The sequence below is a fragment of the Heterocephalus glaber genome, unplaced genomic scaffold, assembly GCF_053883595.1.
Source record: "Heterocephalus glaber isolate CG9 unplaced genomic scaffold, H.glaber_assembly_v1.0 deba00001572, whole genome shotgun sequence".
NCBI classification, from domain to species: domain Eukaryota; kingdom Metazoa; phylum Chordata; class Mammalia; order Rodentia; family Bathyergidae; genus Heterocephalus; species Heterocephalus glaber.
In genome coordinates this window covers 21,545,174-21,571,494 of record NW_028258357.1, presented here as the reverse complement: position 1 = coordinate 21,571,494, position 26,321 = coordinate 21,545,174, and the positions used below count along the sequence as shown (strand labels likewise).

At 41.6% G+C, this 26,321-nt stretch overlaps 1 protein-coding gene across 14 annotated transcripts in view; it reads right to left on the bottom strand.

Moving 5' to 3' along the window:
• Washc4 (WASH complex subunit 4) overlaps nt 1-26,321 on the bottom strand; it is an 85,203-nt gene that overhangs the window by 37,283 nt on the left and 21,599 nt on the right. For 11 of the 14 annotated variants that reach the window (XR_015443582.1, XM_087192753.1, XM_087192751.1 and 8 more), the window contains 14 exons: nt 23,281-23,420; nt 19,946-19,999; nt 19,783-19,848; nt 19,008-19,053; nt 18,539-18,606; nt 16,391-16,473; nt 13,318-13,360; nt 12,836-12,939; nt 12,122-12,242; nt 10,241-10,364; nt 10,007-10,134; nt 8,933-9,093; nt 3,401-3,527; nt 420-545 (listed from right to left, as the gene is read on the bottom strand). Coding sequence is in view for 12 of the 14 variants with exons in the window: in XM_087192753.1 (XP_087048879.1) it covers nt 420-545; nt 3,401-3,527; nt 8,933-9,093; nt 10,007-10,134; nt 10,241-10,364; nt 12,122-12,242; nt 12,836-12,939; nt 13,318-13,360; nt 16,391-16,473; nt 18,539-18,606; nt 19,008-19,053; nt 19,783-19,848; nt 19,946-19,999; nt 23,281-23,420 (1,391 nt within the window). In the remaining 2 variants the exon portion in view is untranslated. Of the gene's footprint in view, nt 1-419; nt 546-3,400; nt 3,528-8,932; nt 9,094-10,006; nt 10,135-10,240; nt 10,365-12,121; nt 12,243-12,835; nt 12,940-13,317; nt 13,361-16,390; nt 16,474-18,538; nt 18,607-19,007; nt 19,054-19,782; nt 19,849-19,945; nt 20,000-23,280; nt 23,421-26,122; nt 26,276-26,321 lie in introns of those variants that run through there. The other 3 variants (XR_015443583.1, XM_087192750.1, XM_087192752.1) reach the window with 2 other exon arrangements.

The following is a 26,321-nucleotide window of genomic DNA, read 5'->3' as shown; positions in this document are numbered from 1 at the left end:
ATTTTAGTAAAAATACTGAAGCTAACTTTTCCCATTGTCCTTTTCTTTCTCGTAGCATTAACTTTTAATAAAGTCTAGACACAAAGTCCTCAACTTACAATTATCTGACTTTACAATGGTGCAAAAGCATACACACACAACCAGTTTTCCACTTTCAGTTCAGGATTCAGTGAATCACAAGAGATACTCAACACTTTATTCTGAGCACATTTCAGGGGGGCTGGCCTAAGTTATGGGCTATCAGCGTAAAACCCCACGGTAAGTCATAGAGCACCCCGACTGGCCATTCACAACATTTAGTGGAAAATTTCTTGAGTTTTCGTCCTCATGTACTCAATAAGCCAAACACAACAAACTTGTTCTTGTTTAGGCCTGGTCGTTTCTCAGTCGTGGCGGCAAATACAGCAATGAAGCCCTACCTTGAGAAGTTCAATGAGCCTGCATAACGCCTTCACCGAGGTCTTGGTCATTGGCTTCTGCATGGACATGTAGAGATTCATTGTGGTCTTGATAATGGTACTAATACTATATGCATATAAGAAGCCCTGTGAAAGAAAAGGGAACATTTAGTATAAACATAAGGAAAGATTTCACTTCTCCAAGACTTCATTTGCGTAATGTTATTTCTCAACTTGCTAATAATTACTTGTTTTTAAAGCCAGCTCTTAATATTTCATAATATTCTTCCTTGCAGAGATGTGATATACTGCTAGTTGTTTCAAAGCAGCCCTTGAAGTTTATTTATATCTGGTATCACATAGCAGATATTTAGCACTTTTCAGATTATAGAATACAATCATTTAAAAAAACCTTCAGAGAAATGATGTAAGGGTGATATCTATTCATCCTTCGCTTGCCTGCCAGGGGAAAGAATAATGACCCCACCTGCTGCCACTCAGGGCAAGAGCTAAGGATGCTTAAGGAGCTAGGAACTGAAAAATGAGAAAGAGCTGCTTTCTGACCAATGTGGGTTTGCAAGGGAGTTACGAGAAAAGCTGATGCGTCCTTTCGTCCTTACCCAGACCAATTCTATCCACTACTTGTCTGCTAATCAGACCTTCTCTCCTTCCAGGCAGTCGTACAAACTCTCTCCTCCTCTATTCGTGAAGGAATTGTAAGTCTTGCAAGGTTTTGAAAATTCAATGCTATTAAATTCAGGGAAACAGGAAAAAAGACTACTACTCCTCACATATTTTCCCTGAAGCCTAAAAAGGAGACAAGGAAACCCAAGGACAACGACAGAGATTCTGTCGGTTTGTGAAGGCTCCAAAGACACTGTCACAGTCTAGAGCAGGGCATGGGTTAGCCGACGGCGGGCAGCCTCTCCCTCCTGCCCCGCCCTGGGAAAAGGGCTCCCCCTTGAAGCAGCCACCACTCTCCACAGGAGGGTCCCTGGCAGGGTGGGGAGGAGCCTCTCTGATCTGCACAGCTCTGTGGTGAACACAGGTGCCACACTAAGAGAATCAAGACCAAACAGAAGGCAGGCACCCTGAGGAAGGCAGCTGTGGGACCAAAGCCTGGGACACAAGTAGACACATCATGCAGACAGCCAGGAGTCCCACACTGCCAGTACAGGACCAACCTAGCAGGCAGTTAGCACAAACACAGCAGGCCAGAAAGGGAAGCTCCTGTTCCTTTCTTTCCTCTTTTTTTCTGGTGGGGCGTAAAGTACATCACCCCATTCACAGTTAGTCTGTGCACGAGCTACACTTGAGGGACGGACTTCAGAGTCTAACCGGGGAGAGGAGAGCCCTGCAGTCTGTCACTGTTGATGAGGGAGGGGACCGTGTGGACCACCATTCCTGCGAGAAACTAGAAAAGAACGGCAAACAGGTCTAAAATCCCTTGGAAGGCATCAAAGAGCTATCGAGGAAATAAAGAGGTAAGAAGCCCACAGGGGCAGAGCCCATAATCCCACACTCTAGGAGGCTGAGGCAGGAGGGTCACAAGCACAAGCCCACCCCCGGCAACTAAGGAGACCCTGCCTCGAAAAAAAACGAAAATGACTACTGATGCAGCTCAGGCAGAGGCCCTGGATCCAACCCCCAGTACTGCCAAAAAAACCCCAAAACAACCCAGACCTGGGAGAAGACAGAAGCCAGAGTCTGGCATCTCAAGTTGCTTTCACTTCAAGCACCTGCCTTAGAGGCTGCCCCTCAGGAAGGGAATAAAAATGAGTCCATGACCCATCAAGGAGGGGGCAAGATTCTGGTGAACATCTAGGCTCCAGCTTGGGACCCTGAAAGATTAACACCCCCCCCACCACCAAAAAAACCCCCCAAAAACTAAGGGTGAACTGGAAAAAAGCAGCATCACAGGATGGAAATTCTTCTCCACATCATTGCAGTCCACGACTGGCCAGTGAGACTGCTCAATGTCCCAGCCCAGCTCTGCTGGCACGGGTTTCTACTGTGCCCGAAGTGGCAGATCAGGCAGAGGAGAGGGAATCAGAACAGAAGGAAGCAAGACAGAAGAGAAGCAGGGCTTGGCAGCAGATAAGAGCACTCCACAAATTCAAGAGCTTGCAAATCCCAAGCAGCACAAATACACAGAAATCCACAGCCAGGGGCAGCCCGGCAATGCTGTGAAACCCAGTCTCTGTCTTATAAGTAATGATGAGCTATTATATTTACAAAGCAACAAAACTGACAGCTGATTTAAAAAAAAACAAAGGAAGCCAGAAGACAGCAAAAGGACATGTTTGAAAGCTGGATGAAAAATTCCAGCCAATCTAGAAATTTAACACAGCGAAACTGTTGAAATAAAGACACAGCTGCACCCAAAACTGTGGTAATTCCTCAAAAGAAGCTCACGTTAAATGAAATACCAGTAGGCATGCCACAAGCAGAAGGATAAGCCACAAGAAAAAGATGCAGGAAGGAACGGAAGGCAACAACAAAACAAACAACTTCATGAGGAAATCTAAACACCGACTATAGGAACAACAGCAACAACAATGCCCCGGGAAGTTTAAATCAGAGATGATCAAAGTCCACAACAGCAGCACAGAAAGTGGAGGGAAACAAGCTGAATTAAAGTGGCTTGCGACCCTTACCCTGTCTGGAAAGAGGTAAAACTGCTAAGTTATATTAGAGTTGAATGAGTAGATGATTCATCTTGAAATCTCCAGAGTAACCACAAAAACATTCTGAATGAAATGATAATGAAAACATAACCCCTCTAAACTGATGGGGTACAGCTAACAGTCAGGTGCTAGATGGACTAGAGCGAGAGCTCTGAATGGGTCTATTAGAAAAGCGAAGTAAGTCAGATATAACCAGATCAATTTGTTCTAAAACAAAAACACAGCCTATCCTTTCCCAGTTTTTTCCAAATTTAACTTCTGCAAATTAAACTAACAAAGAAGTTACTCCCAAAAGATTCTACCCAAGAAGATTACCTGTATGAAAACATTACATCTGTTGGTGAGGTCTTCAGCAAACTTATCCATTCTCTGCTCCTTAGATAAAATTGACTCCATTTTCATCATCCATGAGCTCACAAAGACGTAGTAGGACTGCACATCTCTAGCAGGGAAAACAGTGGGGTCACTCAGCACAGGAAATTTACTTCCATTTCAACATACTGATTGCAAGAAGATATGTCCCAACAGCATCCATTCCATTTTTCTGGTTTTTAAAAGTCACATGTCATATTCAACAAATATTTACTGAGTGTCCACAGAGGACATCAAGAACAGAACACTATTCTTAGCTCTGAGAACAAAACGTGTAATTTCCTGCCCCCATGAAAATTATATTTTGGAAAGCAGACTTGTACAATGAAGCAATCAATAACTAAAACCCTAAAATAATTAAAAACATGTCAAATGAGACATGCATGGAAAAAATAAATCAGGGAAGAGGACAGGGACTGGGGCAGGTGCATAATTTTTAGTGAAGTGACAGAAGGAGGCTGGCTCACCAAACAGGTGATTTTGAGCCAGGACTGAAGCAAGTGAAGAGTAACCCATGCAAGCGTGTGAGGGCAGAGTGGAAGGAAGTGAGCACCGAGAGCCCCGCCTGCGGCGACTGCAAAGGGCCCAGCGTGTCTGGGTAGTAACAAACATGTCAGTGTGGCCAGAGCACAGGGACCAGGGATGAGCTGAAGAGGAGAGGCAGGCAGAGGAGGGAGGCAGGGCTGGGGAGGCCTCCTGAGGGCAGGGCATCACCTCTGAGCTAGGGGAGGCTGCCAGCAGGGCTGAGCACGCAGAAGGACTAACCCTGATCTACGATGATGGGTCAGGAATAACCCAGAAGGGGCAGTGCTTTTCCTGGGAAGCCACCCAGGGAGCCAGAGGAGCAGTGCGGGGCAAGAGGACAGCCTAGCCAGAAGAGGCGCAGCGCATGTGGTCAGGATCTGGACTTGGGAGCCGACAGGCACTGGATGCTCACTACCTGCCAACCGCTGCGTCAGCCTCGCTTACACAAATGAGCCCCTCCAAGCCTCACATCAGCTGGGAGGTGGTTCCACAGGGCTGCCCTGGGCCGAGATCACCCAAAAGCAAGTGGCCATGCCAGGATTCAAGTGCGACCTTAGAAAGTTTTCCCACCCCAGAAACACCGATACGTTCCACACCCTTCTCCAGTTAGACGGTCCTGTCCCACTGCTGTTTTGAGAATCAGCGGGAGGAGAGCACTCTCAGTCTCAGGATGAGGGCGTCACCTGGTAAGGTTGGGCTCCCACCAGGAAGTGGGGCTGCCACTCCGCCAGGCCCTCAGTCAGTCTCCACCGCTCGGCCTGAAGAGGACTCACACCAAAGTCCCCAGTAAACGTGTTCTAGGGAGGCAAAACCCTACCATAAGCTCTAGAAAAATGGTTTCTGCAGAGGAATGATTCAATTAAACCAAATACATCAGCAGTCAGTCTTGGCTTTGCTTCATATGGAGCTGGAGGATTCTGCTGGCTCCAGTTTAAGTGTGGAAGAGAGAAGCGGGGTCCTGGACCAAGGCTTCCTCCAGGGCTTGGCGGGGCTGAAAGGTGCAGCATGGGCCGTGGGCAAGGACCAGAGAAAGAGACCTGGACCAGGAGTGCTCCCTGACAGCACCAAGGCCACCAACACTGCAGCAGGAAGGAGACCGGGGACAAGAGAAGGCAGCGCACTGGGCTCCGATCAGACCAGGAGGAAGAAAACAGCTGTATCTATCACTTCCACCCACCACGCTCACATCCACAGCCTGGCGATCTGTCTCAGGTTAAGTCTAGAAAATGAAAATGCTTCAAGTTTCAAAAAGCCAAGCAATCCCGCCGCCTGCCTCGCAAGTGCAAGGACCCGAGTTCGATCCCCGGTACCAAAAAAACAAACAAAAAAAGCCAAGCAAACTGGCAAAAGTCATGAAAATGGCCAACAGTCCTGTCATTATCAGCTGCATTTCAAATACAAACAGGAAACCCACTAAGAAAAAAACAACACATCTCCAGCCCTGATCAAAAGCACTGATCAGTGGCCACACGGGAGGCTCAGGCTTCTATCCCGGACACATGGCTGTGGATGCGAGCAGCTTCAGCTCCACAAACACTGGAGCGGGGGGAGTCGGCTGTGCCTGCCCTGGGTCCAGGCACACGCAGGGCCGGGGGCCGCCTTCCGCGCTCCGCTTCCACCACGCAGGGGCCTACAGACAGCTCCCCCAGCCAGCCCTCAGCTCTGAGCTTCTGGGACAAGGCCCGTGCCAGTCACCACCCCTTCCCTTGCAGTTTACTTTAGTGGATGAACCTTAGGTTTCCCAGGCTACTACACAGAGAAAGCAAACACCCTGCCACCCCACTCTGTGGAGCTCTACAGTGGCTGCCAGGTTCATTTCTGGAGTCACAGAAGTGGGAAACAGAACTTTACCACCTGAGGAATCTCTGAAAGTGGGTTCGTCCCTCTCTGCATCTGCAAGACTCGCTTCCCACACAGGCCTGCGGCAGGCAGCGTGCACCTTGAGGTGGCCCATGAACACCACCTGCGGCTGACACCCAAGAGCACAATCAGCACAGCACAAGTCTGAGCCCCTGTGTGACCTGGCAAAGTTCACTTCTCTAAGCTTGACTTTTCCTTACTTAACAACGGGAAAGCCTGGTGTGGCAGAGCACTCCTGCAGCCCAGCACTGGGGAGGCTGAGGCAGGAAGACTGCCACAGGTTCCAGGCTGGCCTGGGCTACATAACTATGTTCAAGATTGACCTGAACCTGATGGCAATAAGTGTTCTTTTGGGGAGCAGGACCGGGGCTTAGGGAGAAATTGGGCCGGGAACAATTTTCCCTTTAATTTTTGGCACTTTCTAATTTTGTAAGTTTGTGAAAATAAACAGGAGAGGGCATCACGTTAAAGTGAACTCCTCCAAAAATCATCATGGATGCTCAATGTTTTTAATATCATCAAATGGTATCCTCTGCAAATGAATCAGACTTCATTTAGATAAAAAAAAATAAGACGGCTGAAAGCAAGTATGTGTGGCTATAAAGTACAATTTGCCTACATCTTAAACTGGTATTAAGCTGAAAAGTTCCTAGAAAATAAAGCCCACAGAGATGGCCAAGCTTTCTCTGGCAAGAAGTAATTCCACTTCATAATTCAAATGCCATCATTTGACAAAATCCAGCACCCATTCATGATAAAAAACGCTACAGAAAATTGGAATAGAAGGTCTTTATCTCAACCTGATTAAGGCTATCTATGAAAAACCAACAGCCAACATCATACTAAATGGTCACAAACTGAAATTTTTCACGCTAAAATCAGGAACAAGACAAGGATGCCCACTATCATCACTACTATTCAAGATTGTTCTGGAAACATTAGCCATAGCAATTAGACAAGAGAAAGAAATAAAACGAATAAAGATAGGAAAGGAAGAAGTGAAACTGTTATTATTTGCTGGTGATATGATACTTTACATAGAAGACCCAAAAAACTCGGTCAAAAGCCTTTTAGACCTAACTGACAGATTCAGTAGAGTAGCTGGGTATAAGGTCAACACTCAAAAAACTAATAGCCTTCTTATATGCAAATAGCAGACCCACTGAGAGAGAAATTTGGGAAATAATTCCTTTTACAATAGCATCTAAAAAATGAAATATCTAGGAATCAACCTAACAAAGGAAGCAAAAGACCTCTACACTGAAAACTACAGCACTCTGAAGGAGATCGAAGAAGATATAAGAAAATGGAAAGATATCCCTTGTTCCTGGGTAAGAAGAATCAATATAGTGAAAATGGCCATACTTCCAAAACTACTATATAAATTTAATGCAATACTAAGTGAAATTCCAACAATATACTTCAGAGAACTAGAGAAAACAATCCAAAAATTCATTTGGAAGCAGAAGAAACCTAGAATAGCAAAAGCAGTTCTGGGCAACAGAAACATGGCTAGGGGTATCACAATCCCCAACTTGAAACTATACTACAAAGCTACTGTGATAAAAACAGCATGGTACTGGCAAAGAAACAGACCCAAGGATCAGTGGAATAGATTAGAAGATGCAGAAACAACTCCAGACATACTCAGCCACCTCATCTTTGACAAAGGAGCCAATTGCCCTCATTGGAGAAAAGATAGCCTGTTCAATAAATGGTGCTGGAAAAACTGGATTTCAACCTGCCAAAGATTAAAACTAGACCCATATCTATCACCGTGCACTAAACTAATATCGAAGTGGATTAAAGAGCTAAATATCAAGACAGAAACAGTAAACTTGCTGGAAGATAAGTTAGGTAGAACTCTCAATGACACTGGCATAGGAAAAGACTTTATGAACAAAACTTCAGTAGCACAGGAGCTAACACAAAGAATTAACAACTGGGATCTCATCTTATTAAAAAGCTTCTGCACTGCAAGAGAAACTACCAACAGAGCTAAGAGACAACCTACATGAGAAGAAATTTTTAGCAGGTGTACCTCAGACAAAGGTCTACTATCTAGAATATATAAAGAACTGAAAAAAATCAGACCCCCCAAATTCAAAGACCCAATTCAAAAATGGGCATCTGAAATGAAGACATTTCTCAAAGAAATAAAAACAGCCATACATGAAAAAATGTTCAACATCACTGGTCATTCGAGAGATGCAGATGAAAACAACACTGAGATTCCACCTCACCCCGAAGAATGGCTGCTATCAAGAAATCAACCAATAACAAATGCTGGCGGGGGTGTGGGGAGAAAGGAACCCTTCTCCATTGTTGGTGGGAGTGCAGACTGGTGCGACCACTGTGGAAATCAGTATGGAGATACCTCAAAGAACTAGGACTAGAAGTCCCATTTGAACCAGCTATTCCCCTACTGGGAATCTTCCCCAAGAATTAAAAGAATCATACCACAGCGATATATGTGCACCTATGTTTATAGCAGCACAGTTTGTAATAGCTAAGGATTGGAAACAGCCCAAGTGCCCATCAACTGGAAACTGGATAAAGAAGATGTGGTGTTTTTATAAAATGGAGTACTACTCAGCCATAAAGAAAGAGAAACTAGAGACATTTATAGCTAAATGGATGCATATCGAGGCCATACTCTTAAGTGAAATAAATAGGACACACATGTGTAAATACCAAATAGTTTCTCTAGTGTGAGAAAATGAAAGTGTAAATAAGGATGAAAATGATTAAAACGAATAATTGACAATTTGAAATAGGAAAAGGTCCAAAGGTGTAGGGGTGGTGGGAGGGGAAGGTGAAAGGGAAGAAGGGAAAGGAAAGATTATGAGAAAAGAAAAAAAAATGGAATCAAACTCTGTGTAAATAGGGAAGGGTGGAGGGGTGAAGGGCGCACAGGGAATGGGGGAAAAAATAACCAAGATACATCATGTTCTGGTACAAACACCCAATGATAAATGTAAATGTATTGTATACCTAAAATGTACCAATTAATATATAAATAAAAAATAATAATTCAAATGCCTTCAATATAAAATATCTATTTTCATGACGGTTGCTTATAAAACCTACTTGGTAAGTGACTGAGCTTTCTGTTGTAGGAAAGTATCCCTGTGTATTTTAATGGCTTGGAGACTTTTTCTGTCTAGAAGTTTGGCAGCTGCTGGCATTTTCTGGATCAGAAAATTATCAGGAAACCATACAATATTAGCAGTTAGAGTGACGGCCGGAACCTAAAATAGTAAAGACAAGGGAGAAATTCATTAAATACAGGCTAAGACAATTCATCTTAGGAAAAAATAACCACACACACACACACACACACACACACACACACACACACACACACACACAAAACTTTACTGATATATATGGCAGCAGAGTGAAAGTATTTCAGTACTAGTGTTGAGTATGATCATCTTTTTCTGCCTAAATATTAACATGCACATGGATATACACGATACACATTTTTCACAGATTTAACAATAAAAATAACCAAAAAGTAGACTCCTGAACCCTCATATCCTTACTTTCAGTCTGTATCAGGAAAAAGAAAAAAAAGAAAACAAACCACACACAGATGGCTGGGCTCTCATGGACTTTTATCAGTTGATGCCACTACACACAAATTAAATTTTCTATTTTAAAAACAAGCTTCATACACTGGAAAGAGCAAAGATGCAGAAAAAACTAAAAATTTTTTCTATTTCAACAGTAAGAATGAATGTCAAGAGGAGGGGAAAAAAAGCAGAAAGAAGGGGAAAATGTAGTATTTGTAGCAGTAACAGAAACCAAATGAAGAAGTAAAAATCTGAACAATGTCTACTGATATACATACTCATATGAAGTAGAATTACAGAGTAAAGACAAGGAAGAACTCCATTAAATACAGGCTAAGACGATTCATCTCAAGAAAAAATAACCACACACTGAAAAACCTTACAACGACATAAGACAAACACCTGACTGCAGCACAGGGTGACGCTGTACTCCACTCACTGTGTTACTTATTTCTGGAAAGTGTGGATTCTAGTAATGAATACTATCGAACTATTTTTGCAAATAAAATGCATTTTAAAAAATCTACTCCTATACAAAATCTTTTTAATATACTCAAATTAAAAAACAGAAGTTCTAAATTCTTACCTTCTTACAAATGTCCAATAAAGACTTATAAAACTTTTTATCAACAGTTCGAAAAATCTGAAAGTGCAGTACAAAGAGTCCACAGATTCCAACATACTTGTCCCTCTGGTCAATTTCCGAAGGTTCTCCTTACAAACAGGAACAAAGGAGAAAAGTAGAACCAAAATACTTAAGTTATGCTTCAAAGAAATGCAAACTGTATAATCAAAAACCCAAAAACGCAATTTACATTACCAAGTTTGGCTTCTACATTTGCAAAAATTGAGCGAAGACTATGTGCAAATTCTTCAGCAAAAGTGCTATTTTTGGACACAGATACTCCTCCGTTGAGAGACTCAAACTGCTGTTCTATACAGGCCTACACGGGAAACAGTGAAGAGAGAGTTGGTCTCAATAAGCTATCGAGCAATTCACATGGTGTGTGATGAGCTTGGACTGTTATTTTAATTTTACTAAAACCAAAGCTTAAGTTCTTACTTTAACCTGTTATCTACATCCTTCTGATTGGAAAGTATGGGTGCACTTCCATATCCGAGTATGACTTATGTGAAAGTCATACAGCTGGACCCCTGTAACAGCAAACAGCCACATACAGGTTGTAGCCACAGAAATATGAGGTTCAGGTCCACACAAATAGAGAGGAGCCACATAATAATTTTAAAAAGATGAAGGTTTATTATAAGCCAGGTACGGGGGCGCACGCTGGTCATCATAGCACTTGGGAGGGAGGCTGAGGCAGGAGGACTGCTACGAGTTCAAGGCCAGCCTGGGCTACATAGTGAGATTCTGTCCCCACTTTCCCGAAAGAAAGTTTATTATAGAAGTACAGCAGAGGGCCGGGGATTTAGCTCAGTGGTTTTGCCGCCTGCTGTGCAAGTGCAAGGACTCGAGTTCGATCCCCAGTAACAAAAAAATAAAAATAAAAATAAAAGTACAGCAGATATGAGCATAGTCAAATAATATATTCCCACACAATGAGGCCGAGGACATCACCAAAGATGAAGGATCTCGTATGAGCTGGGGCCTTTGGAGAAAACGCCACATGGTATCCAGTTCGTTTCCTAAGCACAGCGTTCAGACGAAAGAGACTGGGTGCCCATAGACCTGCACGGCTGAAGGGATCACTCAAGGACCCACACACCGGCGGTGCACCCAAGGCATGTAGTAATGACAGGGCATGCGGCTGCGTTCATTCAGCAAGCACCTGCACTTTGCTGGCTCTCATTATTTTAACCCTTTTCCTGACAACCCCAGATGTCTGAGTGAAGAGACAGAGCTGCTCAGAGTGTACACAAGATATTTCTGGTAGAGCACTGGAAAGCATGCTCGTCATTTTACTGTACACTCTTAAGAGTGGAGTATATACTTTCAGTTTACAATTACTCTGTTACCACTTCAGCATAGCAAATGTGGAAATGTCCCTTGGAAAAAGAATAACAAAACTTACTTTCTGAATCTAATGGACTAACAATTAAATGGGTAAAAACAAGAGTCAGGTCAATCTATGAAAACTGTAATCATGTAAAATATAAACTACCTGACGTGGTTGTAAAATAGGATGGAATATAATTTCTGGGGGACACTAGCCAAGGTGGTCCTGTCCACAGAACTTTCCCTGATGGTGGAAATGTTCTGCTTCGTGCTGAAGGGTAGACGGCCAGCCACAAATGACCTGTGGCTATTGAGCACCTGAAACGTAGCTACTGTGACCAAGTGATTTTTTTAATTTGATGTCAGTTAATGTGAAATAGCCACATGTGGCTCAAAGCTAGTCTACTGGACCATGCAGACTCAACTTATATTCCATGAGCCTTAGAGGAATTAACCAGGTTTTTTTTAAAGGTAGACTCACAAACCTAAGCACAACACTTAACACAAAAGCTTCAGCATTAGATTTTAATCCTTAATTTTATCCTTTTACATAATATTTCTAAAAACCTTCATCCCAAGTACAACCTGTCACTGTTTGCTACTTCATATACAAACAATCTATTAAGCCAAAGCACTTTTTAAAGGAAAACAAATTCAGTGGTATTCTATAAAAGCATCTGTAATTCTTAGCTCAGTCAGCTGAGACAAGCCCAACTGCTGCAGCCCTGGCACAGCCCCACTTACCTGGAATATCGTTCCATCAAGCAACTGTCCTTCCAGCCTCAGCAGAAACTTTTCAAATGGCTTCAGTTTTTCTTCCTGAATTCCAAATTTTGAAGGGTTGTGATGGACAGATTTCATTAACCTTGGAAAAGATTATGAAAAGATCTTAAATCTACTCAACTGATTCTTAAAAACTAGAAATTTTCCCCTAACTCACTACATAGCCCAGGCTGGCTTCAAACTTGCAGCAATTCTCCTGCCTCAGCCTCCTGAATGCTGGGATTACAGGCGTGGGCCACAATGCTTGGCTCTGAGCAAACCAATCTTAATATATTTAATTATCTGGTGCTTGTTTTCCCATCCTAAATTCATATATTTGATACTAGGCATTAGGTGGACATAAACAGAATAAAATATAGACATTCTATAGCAAAATGAAACCAAGCTCAGACAAACTGTTAAACAGAACCCAAAAGAAAATAATCTGTGTCCTATGGTGGGTAAATTAACATCCTACTGCACAACAAACAAAAAGGTTCATACGGTAATATCACTGTCTCAAACCACCTCAAACTAAAGAATGGTACTACCTTCACAAAAATATCTGCCAACATGAGCTCCTTCCAAATATAGTCTGGTCTTCTAAAAGATCTGAATTCTTTATATCTGTTTACTCTTTACTAACACATTATCCATACAAAGTAAGAGAAGATTTAAGCGTTTTAGCTGGTGCACCTTTTGTACATGGTCCAGTGGTCTTTCAGAGTGATGTGATTATTGATGATCTCGTCCAGGGTGAGCAAAACTGTGAGCAGTTCTCCCAGGTGCTCATACATAGTCTGTCAAGAAACCTTTAATGATTATCATTTAGTCACCAGTTAGAAGTTAAGCATCATGTAGATTTTTAAAGCAAAACACATTTAGGTAAATTACTGAATTAGTTAAAGCAGGAGTAAATCAGTTACAGGTTTGATACTTAAATGGGACGTAAGCCTCTGCGCCACAGAGACTCTGAAAACTGCAGTAGGCTGCTCCAGGGAAAGCAGTTACCCGTTGCCGATCATAGTACCCATCGGCTACTGACAAAAGACAGGAAATGGAAAACAAAAAAACAAAGGCCTTCATATTGCCACAGCTGCTGTACTTGCCAATTATGCAAACTCCGAAGTGAGACACAGTAAAAATTTGTTTTACATGTCAAGTTAAATTACTTTTACCTGAAAATGAACTCCAGTTGTCTCTATGATTTTGGGTGCAACCCTATAATAAAATAACATCCAAGTTATAGCATCCAAAAAACTGAAATATCTAGGAATCAACCTAATGAAAGAAATCAAAGACCTCTTCTCTGAAAACTACAGCACTCTGAAAAGAGAGATTGAAGATGATATCAGAAAATGGACAGACATCCCCTGCTCCTGGGTAGGAAAGATTAATATAGTGAAAATGGCCATACTTCCAAAACTGCTATATAGATTTAATGCAATTCCAATTGAGATCCCAACAGCATACTTCATGGACCTTGAGAAAACAATTCAAAAATTCATTTGGAACAAGAAGAGACCCAGAATAGCAAAAGCAATTCTAGGTAACAGAGACATGGCAGGGGGTATCACAATCCCCAACTTGAAACTATACTACAAAGCTATTGTGATAAAAACAGCACGGTACCTGGCAAAGAAACAGACCTGAGGACCAGCGGAACAGATTAGAAGATGCAGAAACAACCCCAGACACGTTGTTGCCATCTCATCTTTGATAAAGGAGCCAAACACCCTCACTGGAGGAAAGATAGCCTCTTTAATAAGTGGTGCTGGAAAAACTGGGTTTCAACTTGCCAAAGATTAAAACTAGACCTGTATCTCTCACCATGCACTAAAGTCGAAATGGATTAAAGATCTAAATATTAAAATAGAAACTCTGAACCAGTTGGAACAGAGGTTAGGTAGAACCCTTGAAGACATCAGTGTAGGAAAAAATGTTATGAACAAAATCTCAGCTGCCCGTGAACTAGCACAATCAACAAGTGGGATCTCTTCTTATTAAAAAGCTTCTGCACAGCAAGAGAAACCACCAGCAGTGTGAAGAGACAACCCACAATGTGGGAAAATATCTTCACCTGCTCTTCCTCAGACAAAGGTCTACTATCTCGACTCTATAAAGAACTTAAAAAGATCAGACCTCCCAAATTTAAAGACCCAACCTGAAAATGGGCATCCGAAATGAACAGACATTTCTCAAAGAAGTAAAAATAGGAAATAAATACATGAAAAAATGTTCAACATCACTGGTCATTCAAGAGATGCAAATGAAAACAACACTGAGATTCCACCTCACCCCACAAAGAATGGCTGCTATCATGAAATCAACCAATAACCAATGCTGGTGGGGCTGTGGGGAAAGAGGAACCCTGCTCCACTGCTGGTGGGAGTGCAGACTGGTGCGAGCACTGTGGAAATCAGTATGGAGATACCTCAAAGAACTAGGACTGGAAGTCCCATTTGACCCTGCTATTCCACTGCTGGGGATCGTCCCCAAAGAATTAAAAGAATCATACCACAGTGATATATGTGAACCCATGTTCATTGCAGCACAGTATGTGATAGCTAAAACTTGGAAGCAGCCCAAATCCCCATCAACTGGAGACTGGATAAAGAAAATGTGGGTTTTTAAAAATAAAATGGAGTACTACTCAGCCATAAAAAATGAGAAATTAGAGACATTTATAGCTAAGTGGATGCACATTGAGGCGATACTCTTAAGTGAAATAAACAGGACACACATGTGTAAATACCGAATAGTTTCTCTGGTGTGAGAAACTGAAAGTGTAAATAAGGACTAAAATGTACGATAGGTAATGTGAAATAGGAAGAAAAGGGGCAAAGGGGAAGGAAGTGGGAGGGATAGCCGAAAGGATAGAAGGGAATGGGATTAATATGAGAAAATGGAAAAATAGAAACAAAATCTTTGTAAATAGGGAGGAATGGAGGGGGTGAAGGGAGGGCTGGGCAAGGGTGAAAAATAAGAACCAAGAGAGATTATGTAAAGGTGCAAATTTCCAATGATGAATGGCATTATATTGTATACCTAAAATGTACCAATGATGAGAATGAACAATCGATAATGCAAAATAGGAAGAAAAGGTCCAAAGGGCTAGGGGTAGTGGGAGGGGCAGGGGAAAGGAAAGAAGGGAAAGGAAAAATGATGAGAAATGGAAAAAATGGAAATAAAGTCTTTGTAAATAGGGAAGGGTGGAGGGGGTGAAGGGAGGGCTAGGAATGGGGAAAAAATAAGAACCAAGATGCATTATGTAAAGGTACAATTCCCAATGAGAAATGTAATTGTGTTGTATACCTAAAATGTACCAATAAAAGAATTTAACGTAAAAAAAAAAAATCCAAGTTAAGATTTCAGTTTTCAGTCACACTTCATTCTTATCTCAAGGAGTATGCATGGGAGCAGCTTGCTGCTCTTGGAATTCTGATGCATATCTGTGTTAATAAAGCTTGCTCACTGCAACTCAAGAGACCTCAGGAATCAGTCCCAGGCCCCATCTTCCACGAAGGAACTGACTTGTGCACCCTAGCCCACACCCGACTCCTGAGTGGAGAAGACATGTGGCCTGGGAATAACCACAGGCAGCCTCACGTCTGAGTTCTCATTCCTACCGAAAATAATGCATGTATTTCTGAGAGTGAACCAAAGTCAAAAGCCAAAGAATACAACTTTACCTTCTTGTAGATATTTAAGATAGCACTTATACATCAATTACATACAGATAGTCCAGAAGAGAGAAGACATAATTTAAAACTGAACAGAAAACTCAGATAAATCCTATCCTCTAGGGCAGAGAAGGGTTTGGGAAGACTTTTTAGGGCCACATAGCAGGTGCCACAGACCTGGGGGAGCTATGTGCTCATCTCTCCTGCCCCGAGGAGAGATTCCGTGTCAGCTTTTGCCTGTATGTCACATGCAAGAGTCAACATTCTCATTCAGACAGAAAACAGCTTCATGCATCATGGTAGAAACTGTGCCTTCTTAATTAATTGATGTAACAGACACATCCAGTAGTACTTAAACATCACAAGTCTTCAACAAATGAAAGGAATGAACATAAGGGTATTACAGAGATTTTTCAGGAAAATATTTCTTGCATCTCTATTATAAAAGCAAAAATCCAGGAGCCAGGGATTTAGCTCAGTGGTTCCAGTGCCTGCCTCACAAGTGCAAGGTCCTAAGTTCAATCCCTGATACCAAAACAAAAGCAAAAAATCCTTGTAAATGCATTACTTGTTACTGATATAGAGGGCAGCCAGCTGATGGACGACATTCATCACCACCTCATAGCACCTCGTGACAAAGCAGGACAGCTCCTGAAATGACAAGTGCAGGATACGTTACAAGCTGCTCTTGAAGCGTCGCCACTTTTAAACTGAATGTTATGGTAACATATCTAACAAAAACAAAACTGCTTCCCAGTAAAATCTCCTAACTCTTCCTAAAAATGTCTTTGTTCTTCTGTGTACCCTTGCTACGTGACCTGCTTCCCTACTGGATCAACATTAGCTAAGCAGTTACATTTATAATCTTATTGGTTGATCATAGTTGGACCCGTGCTGTATCCACCTCATGGTTTTGCTCTTTAAAACATTCTCAGAGAGGTGAGCTCTGTGGCAACCACTTTTGAGTCCCCTCCTGTCTCTCAGGAGCTCTCCCAATAAATTTTTCCTATCCTTGACCTCCACTGTTCCTTAGAATTCATTCTTTGATTTCGGGATTCATGAACTCTATGAATCTGACATCTAGCAGGCTGGGAGTTACTTTCCCCTACCTCAGTGTCATGTCAGTGCTTAAAAGGATTCAGATTTTGGATTTCTGGATTAGTAATTCTCAACCTCTATAGATGTTACAGACTTTTATATATTATATATATAATTAGCACAGCTTAGAATCACCATATAAAGATAAAAGATTTATCAGGACTCATTAGCAATTTTAAACTTGTATGCACTGAATAAAATAAGAAATGCAAAATTTGATAAAACTAAGAGGAAAAATGGACCCACTCCCTGAGGAAACCCTACAAACCACACTTCTTAGACACCTTCCTGGCCACCAGACTTCCTGCTAGGTTTGTCAACAGCAGGAAAAAGGACTTCCCTTCTATCTTTATTAAGCTAACCTAGGGAGGAGCAGTTCACCCCAACAAAGGCTGTTTGTAAGAGCATCACCTTCTTTCAGACTCCAAAACTAACCTCACACCACCCTCTCAGGGTATCAGGGCCATGTCCTCAGAGGCCTGCGCTCTAGCTCCCTAGGCTGCTCCACCGAGCGCCCAGATCCTGGCCAACTTGACCACTTCTCCTTTTGTTCCCTAGACTTATGCTTCCTCTGGATTACCTCACTGTTGTTCTTTCAACCCTCCACCTCCTGTGTAACCAACTCCCCATTAAATCCCCTCTTTAAAAACAAGTATTATTATATACATTTGAGGTACCTAACACGCTATAGGATACATGTAGGTAATAGAGTTATAATACAGCAATGTCTATCATTTCATATAGGTACTTTTTTTTTGTAAGAAAAGCAGCAAAAATCTACTCATCAGACAGGAATACCATACACAAGACAATTTTATTACCTATTATACTCATGTTCCACATCAGGTCTCTAGAGTTCTTTAGCATATCTGCAACTTTGTATCCTCTGACCCACGCCTTCTTAAAATGCCTCATGTAATTTGTTTTCTAGCCAAGACCCTGAATAACACGTCATATTATCAATAAAATGCTCTTGCTTAGGTCAAATAGATCTCCCAAAACAGTCAAAAAGATCTGAACAGTATGTTAGCATGCTTTATCTGATGATATAAATCAAATCTTGTACCCAACAAATAGAATGGAGGGGGTACTATTGGTATTTTTTCCTTATCTCCAATTTTTGCCTTTTCACATTGTACATTCATTGTCATAAGGAGAGAAGGGAGGAAACAGAAGTTGTATCATGCTTTTAGTAAAACTAAGCCAAAGACCTGGAATGAGTAAAGCTTTTCAGTAATGAAAACATTCTTCTAGAAGCATCAAGTGCTGCTGCTTCTAATAACCTCATCACTGCTCATACAACTGCTTAATTCTATTTACAATTTTTGTAATTCATCTTTTCCTACCTGTTACACAGTTTAACTTCTTTTAAAAGACATGGTGACAAACTGTTCACGAATGAAATTATACAAAGAAACTGATTTTGATCTTGACTGCCCTAAAAAGCCTGAAACTGTCTCAAGTATGATCTCCTAAATTAGAATGCAATGATAATTAAGTATCCTATGCACGGAGTACACAACCTTAGCATTTGATAAAGTTTCCGAATTCTTAAATTACATGTAACTTATGCAAGCTTTTAAAAGAAAAAGTACAATAGAAAGTAAAACTCAGTTACCTGTAAGAATGAAATAAATCTCCCCATCTGAATTTGGCAATCACCTTCCATCATGCTTGATTCGGTAGCTGTAAAAGGCAACATTAAAAGTTGTATTTAAAGTTTTAAATTTAAACTCAACACCAAAACACAAGTGAATTTTTAAAATTAGGACATCTTTTAATCTGCAGAGTATTGAAAACAGAATATTTACACTGAAGAGGAAAATGAGACAATCATTCATCACTCAAGGAAAATCTGCACTTAATTACATATTTTGTAACTGGTGAAAATATCACACATCAGTTTTAGGGAATTTGCTTCTGCTTCACCAGGTTTTTTTTTCACTTATTTAGCTAGACAAACTAACAAAAATTTGAATGCTTATTTTCCCACAGTACATTACTTGATCATGTCATTCCTAGAACTGTCTGAACTTTTTGTTCATTTCAATCTTACTACATTATAATTTTGCAATTTTGAAACTTACCTCCTTCTCCATAAAACAAGAGACCATTATAAAACTTAGTTTCAGCCTGTTTAAAAAAAGTTAAAATAATTTTAAAGGTTATTTTGTTTTTGAATGCTTTGACTCTCTTATTTCTGTATATTAGTAACCATGGACTAAATTATCTATATACAAATGTAAATTCCAAACACTACTTGTAAGTAAATTCAATCCATCTTGAGCACACCAAAGCTGCTACTGGCATCTCAAGCGCACCTTGATGCCCAGCCCTTGTCTCGTGGGATCACCCTCACTGCCCCACCTCCTCCCATCAGTTCCTAGACAGCACCCCCACAGCGTCAAAGAGAAAGGAAAAAGTTGACGGTTACCGCCTCCTACCAGCATGCCAGCAACTCTTCAGTAAGGAAACCCAAGACTAAATGCTAAGGTTCAAAGCTTTTTAACAAAGCCGGTCCCATCTAGCGAGCCAGTACACGCAGCAAATACAGCAGCACCACCTCAGAGGGACACAGAGCTAGACTTAAACTCCCAGGAGGCTCCTGGTCGGGTGGCACCTTCTTGACGCCCCAGTTCAACATCTACTCCTCACTCACCCCCAGCTGCTGTGAGGCTAACAGTGTCAGCCTGGTGTGGGCGAAGAAGTGATCGGTGACTGGCAGGAGTAATATTAGTACAACTGTCAGTGGTATCAGCATTATTAAGTCATTCAATATTTACTGCACACTAGGCACATACAAGTATATACTCGTCTTTCAATGATCCGTTTTTAAAGTTGTAAGAAAATATTAACAATTACCTCATATTTTAATTTCTTGATTTCACAACAAAGTGCAGCGTAAACAGTAATGACTTTGTTTAAGACCTAATTTCATGAGTGAAAAGATAAAACAGAAAAAAGTAAAAACCAAATAGCAAAAACATTGCTTTAAAAATGTATATTTAGGATTAGGATTTTGTACCTTGTTTTCAGTCTTTATCAGTTCCAAAAGGGAAGACTGTTCATAAGGCAAAAGCTATAGAAACAAAGGAAAAGCATATTTCAATTTGAAAAATCACTGAAATTTTAAATACACAAACTGAGTGAGCCTAGTTATATTGAAACGTGTGCTGACCCTGTACTCTGTGCTCACAGCAAACCATTTCATTCAATCCAATCTCAACAGACAACGAAGTAAGAAAATGGCATCCAGCTCATGAGGAAAGGTCCCGCCACGACACAAGCCACTGCAGGAACTCCTACTGAACACAGGGACACAAGTGGCAGGCACACGCAGGGCGAACGTGCCACATGAGGAGGAAGCCCACTAGCCACCCTGAATTCATTACACAGGTATGAATTTGGTAAAATACTACCACTAAAAGGGTCAAAACACGTTATCATAAAGAACAGACATAGAAGAAAAGAAAAAATACCATTTTTTCTTCAATACATCCATGGCCCAGAAACATACAGTATGGGTCACCTGTCTTCTAAGACTACCTCAATTCCCATCTCTGTAAAGCAATCCCAATTAACATCTACACGGGACTTTTCCAGTAAATCTTAGATCACTGATGACATACTAACAACTAAATATTTTATGTAGGCAAGTAGTACATAAACTTTCTCATTAGGCTGTACTTCTGTTTACAGAGATTCTGTGTTTACGACTCTCCTAAAGAAGGGGATTTAGCTCAGTGGTTTCACCGCCTGCTGCACAAGTGCAAGGACCCGAATTCGATCCCCGGTACCAAAAAAAAAAAGAAGCAACAAATCTTCACACTAGAAACACAAAATAATAGCCCAATAATAGAATTAAAAAGAAGTTCCTTGGCCGGGGATTTAGCTTAGTGGTTTCGCCACCTGTTGCGCAAGCGCAAGGACCCGAGTTCGATCCCCGGTACCAAAAAAAAAAAAGAACTTCCTAAGGCAACTGGGGGAGGGTCCACAGGATAAAGTTTAAGAGATTAGAACTCATCTATAGGGGAAGGTAAAGCTAAGAGATGACTTCATCCTTTTATAAAATCTGACAGTTGAGACAAATGGATTTTCATGGCCATAACTAGAAGAGGCTATTACAGCTAAGAACAAATCTTTTTAAAAAATTAACAAATGAAAGTAACAAACTGAAAAAACTCATTACCCTCAGAGATAGCAGGCTGAGGATGACACTTTCCTAAGGGAAGTTCTGAAACTTATGTACAATGACACTCAGAAGGGTTCAAGAACAAGAGACAACAATAAATTTGAGCAAGAAAGAATTTTTAAAGGAAGTATAGCCCATGAAGCCTGCAAGACAGGAAAGTCCAAAGTAACTCTGGTTCACAAGTATGCAGGGCACTCCGCACCGTGCACAGGGGACATGCTCTGCCCTGCTAGGCCCTCATCACTGAACTAAGCACGTCACTTCACTTAGTCCAGCACGCTGCCTAACCTCTGTATGCCTCAGCTTTCTCTTTGCAAAGGGAGATATTATACCTACATTACAGTGTTGTGGAAATTAAAAAACAATTATTTGTCCAACAACATAATAATAAAAAGTCAAATTTAAAAATAGGCAAAGGCACATGTCTATAGTTTCTACTACTTGGAGGCTGAGGCAGGAGGATTTCTTGAGCCCAGGAGTTTAAATCCAGCCTGGACAAAACTGCAACACCCTGTCAATAAAAAAAACAGGGTAGAGCCAGGGAATTAGCTCAGTGGTGCCGCCACCTGCCTCGAAAGTGCAAGGTCCCAAGTTCAATCCCCGGTACCAAAAAAACAAACAAAAAAAACAACAAAAAAAACAAAAACAGGGTAAATGCATAGACATTTCTTCAAAAACAAATAAATGATCCATGAGTGCATGAAAAGATGCTAAAATCATGAGCCACCAAAGAAATGCAAACCAAAACCATGTGATGACCATCTCACACCCAGTAGCATGGCTGCAATCAGAATAACAGCCAGAATAATAGCCAGGGGTAGTAGCGACACCTGTAATCCCCACTCAGGAAGCTGAGGCAGGAAGATCGCCACCGAGGGCAGCCTGGGCTACCTGGTGAGTTCAAGACCAGTCTGAACTACATAGCCAGACCCTGTCAAAACATAGATAAATAATAACAATATATATGATAAAGACAGTAACAAGTGTTGAGAATGACATGGATAAACTGGAACCCTCATCTACTGCTGGGAGAAATGTAAACTGGTACAGCCACATTGCCAAAGTCTCAGAAAGTTACATGCAGTTACCACATGACCCAGCAATGTGTCTCTAAGAGAAATGAAAATGTATGTAAACAAAAACATGTACAAAAATGCTCATTATAATATTACAAATGTTACAGCCAGAAGTGGAAATAGCCCAAGTGGAAAAAGCTCCACTGTCCAATTGATAAATGGATGAATGCTTTCTGTGGTAAATGCATCCCACACGATGGAATATTATTCAGTAGTGAAAAGAAATGAAGTACTAACACATGGCGCAACATGGGTGAGCCTAGAATACATGCTACGTGAAAGGACCCAGATACAAAAGGCCCGTTTCGTATGGTGCCGCTTAAATACAATGTCCAAAAGAGACAAACCCACAGCGCTGCAAAGTGAATGAGGCTGCTCTGTGGCTGCCTGGGTCTGGGGTGCTGGTGTGATGGGGGAGGGCGGTGACCACCAGTACGTAAAGAGTTTCTTTGTGGATGGCAAAAATGTTCTAAAATGTCTAAAATAGTGGTGGTTGCACAGTTCTGTGAATACACTAAAATACACTAAAATTTTATGATATAATGGGTGGCCTGTGTGATGTGTAAATTACACATCAAGAAAGCCGTCATAAAAAAAAGTTAGTGGGTGATTTAGGACAGTGTGTAGTACCTAAGTGCTCCACAAATAACTGCATTTTACTGTTATGTAAAATAACCTCAGTAAGAAGAAGCAAACAAGGCTTGAATATTCTACCCAACTCTCTTTATTTTCTTCATGATGAAAAACAAAGGCTAATGCAAAAAATCAGAGTTTGTATCATGCTTTCAAAAAACAAATTTAAAAAAACACCTACATGGCTTAGAGAAAAGGAAATTAACAATTTTTCCAAGTTTCTTTTCACTGTTAGATTTCAAATAAAAAATACATTTTGTTTTTAAAAATGACACTGCCAGGCTGGGGATTTAGCTCAGTGGTTCCGCCGCCTGCCCTGCAAGCACAAGGACCCGAGTTCGATCCCTGGTACCAAAAAAAGTTCGATCCCTGGTACCAAAAAAACAATAAAAATGACATTGTCAAGATATGGTACACCTTGAAAATTATGTATATCAATTTTAAAAAATCAAATCAAACCTTTAATGCTATAGGGTCAAGATTGAAATCCCAAACATCTCCAATTGAATCATCCAGGGCGTCCTCAATTCTTCTCAACTGCGATGTATAATCCTCAAGAAATTTTCCATAATTCTTCAGTTGGACTTCAGCATGAATTTCTAAATTTGAATTTTAAAACAGTATAATTACAAGTAATGAATTACAGAACATTTCCTTCAAATAACCTCACAAGTCACAGTAAAGCAGTGTTAATCATTACTTTGGAATGTCTCAACGTCTTGAAAATAAAGTTTCAAAGTTAAATAGTCATTCAGCTTTTAATGTTTCCCAAATACTTAAAAGATTTTAAAAGCAGCGGCCCATTTGTCCCATAATCTAGGGCTTCTTACCAGTCTGAATAGTGTACAATTAGATAACTCAATGGGCAATTAGATAACTCACTGTCCTGCTTTTATGCTTTAGTCATAAACAACTCTGCAGCAAAAAAAATAAACATTCACAACTTAACCTGAAGCAGCAGCTATAAAACCCTATGTTGTCATAGGATATTTTAAAATATTATTTAAAATATGAATTCTACACCCAGTAAACTGTTCAAAAATACACTTAAACTTTACCCCGTCCCCTTGGGCAGTATGGGAGCCTGAACCCAGACCTTTGTACTGAGACTGAGCTGCATCCTCAGCCCATTTTATCTTTGTCTGAGACAGGGTCTCACTAAGTTGCCCAGGCTGGGATCAAACTTGGAAATTCTCCTCCCTCAGCCTCCGAGTGGTGAGGTTATAGGCGTATGCCACCATGCCTGGCTTTTAAGTATTTTTTAAGTGAAAGGTTTAGACCTGCTGTAGTACAGCGGATACTATTCCTTTTAACGCCTACAATTCACCAAGATATTTTACTGGCTTGATTTCTTAGCTATCATAATTGAGCTGGAAAAGCCAATAAAGACGGCTAAGTATAGAACACTGCTGTTTGCAGACTGCACACAATAACAGAAGGCTTTTAGCTGAGAGTCACCGGAGAAGAGTGGATTTAAAAAGTGCCCATTCATTAAAATTAATGAAAGTAAATATGTCATCTTATACATGAGAACTCATTACTTATTCCCAAAGACAGCAAATTCAACTTCAACTCAGTTCCTTTCATTGACTGTAACTTTATTCAATGTCTTCTTAAAAAAGAAAAAAAATGTATCTCTTCAAGTTAGCAACACAAAGCAACTCTAAGACAGGCTGTATTTAGGTATAAAGATCTCGGTCCCGGTGCCTTTCATTTTGCAGCTAATGCTCTGAACCAGGTGAAGCAATCTGGCTCATCAGGATCCCCCATCTTATTACAGCTTTAACCTAGGTGATTCTGGAGAAGCAATTAGTCTAGATTTGATTCACTGTCCAAAAATTAATGAAAACCAGGCACAGAGAAGAAATGAACAGTCTTCTTTTCCCTACTGCTGAAAACGCTGTAAGCTTCTCAGAAGCCCAAGTTGATGTCTAATTCTCAGTTATATGAGGAATGGCCTGGCAGAGCTTCATGTGACCAGAAAATGAGCTCTTAAACTCAGTGCGAGAAAAACATGCCTACAAATCACTCCTCCAGTCTTAAGGGACTCACACGGTAACTCATTACAACACCAGTGATAACACTAACTTCCTCACTAAGGTAATGAGTAATCATAAACTAGTAAGAGTACCAAGACTTGACACAGAAACTACATAGTTATCCCCAGGACTTCCAAAGACCCGTGTAACACACTCATCTCTTCCTGAGATTCATTCCTTACCTTTGTATCCCTAATAGACTGTTGAGTAGAAAAGGTCTACTGAGTGAATCAGATCATCCTACTTCAAGCTGAACCATTTTCAAACCCAGTAATGTATCTGCATTCCAGTGTCTTGGAAGATACTAATGCATGGAACTTTAGCCCATAAAACATCAGACATGACAGAGTGCAGTTCAGAACACTCCACACAGGCACAAAGATTACTGCCACTATCTCCGAAGCTTTTTTTTTTTTTTAAATTCTGCATAAGATCTAGTAACTTATAGAATGCTGCCTGTAAAACTGCAAACCATCCTGGAGGTGCATAACCCTTCTTTGAAAGGCTAATAAAACCTAGTAACATCTAAGTTAGTAGACATTAGTCTGTCTTTGTAAAATAAAACAAAATCCAGGCAGAATTTTTTAAAAGGACATCTCACCTTTTGGGAAAACTAAACATTAAAAAATCCACACAGCATAACACAGTATCTCATACTGAACAATGTCACCAAAGACAACAGACTGCCAACTTGTATTACTCGTGTTTAACCCTAAGGGTATTCGTTTTGCCTGTATATTTTGTTGGGGAAAAAACCGCCTTTAGGTTTTAGTTGGGCTTTTAGGTGAAGAGTCAGAGGACTCGCTTTCGCGGGGAAGCGAACTGTCAGCGCTGAAACCTCGCAGCCCAAAGAATCACAGGACCTCCCTGTAAGCATCACTCCACACCGACACAGGGCCTGGCAGGGGGATAAAATGACATGCACTTGGTTTTTCGGGTTTTTTGTTTTTCCTGCGTGAAGAGCTAATTTCTCGCCACCTTCTACGGTTCCAAGAACGTGCACTAAAACTTACAAAAGTTGGTTTGAGAGGAAAAGAAAAAAACAGGAAACCGAAACAGGAACCCCGGGCGGCTCTGGCGAAAGCCGGGGGCGGCAGGCAGGGGCTGGGCTCCCGGCCTGGGTCCCCGAGCGAGCGCGGCCTGCAGGACCCGGACCCACGCGCGCCCCCACCGAGGGGGGGGACAGCGTCGGACCCGACCGCCGCGACGCGAGCCTCGGCAGGGCGCGGCCGCCCCCGGCCCTCGCCCTCGCGCCCCCTTACTCTGCGAGCCGTCGTCCACGCGGTCGAACTCCCAGTCCGGGGACAGGGTCTCCACCGCCATCGCGCCGGCGCCCCCCACTACCACAACCCCCACCTGCCGGGCGCGACGCCTGCCTCGCCCCGCGGCTGTCAGCACGTGACTTCCGGCCCAGGCCCCGCCTCCTCGCGCGAGGCCCGGCCGGCGGAGGGGCCGGGCGGC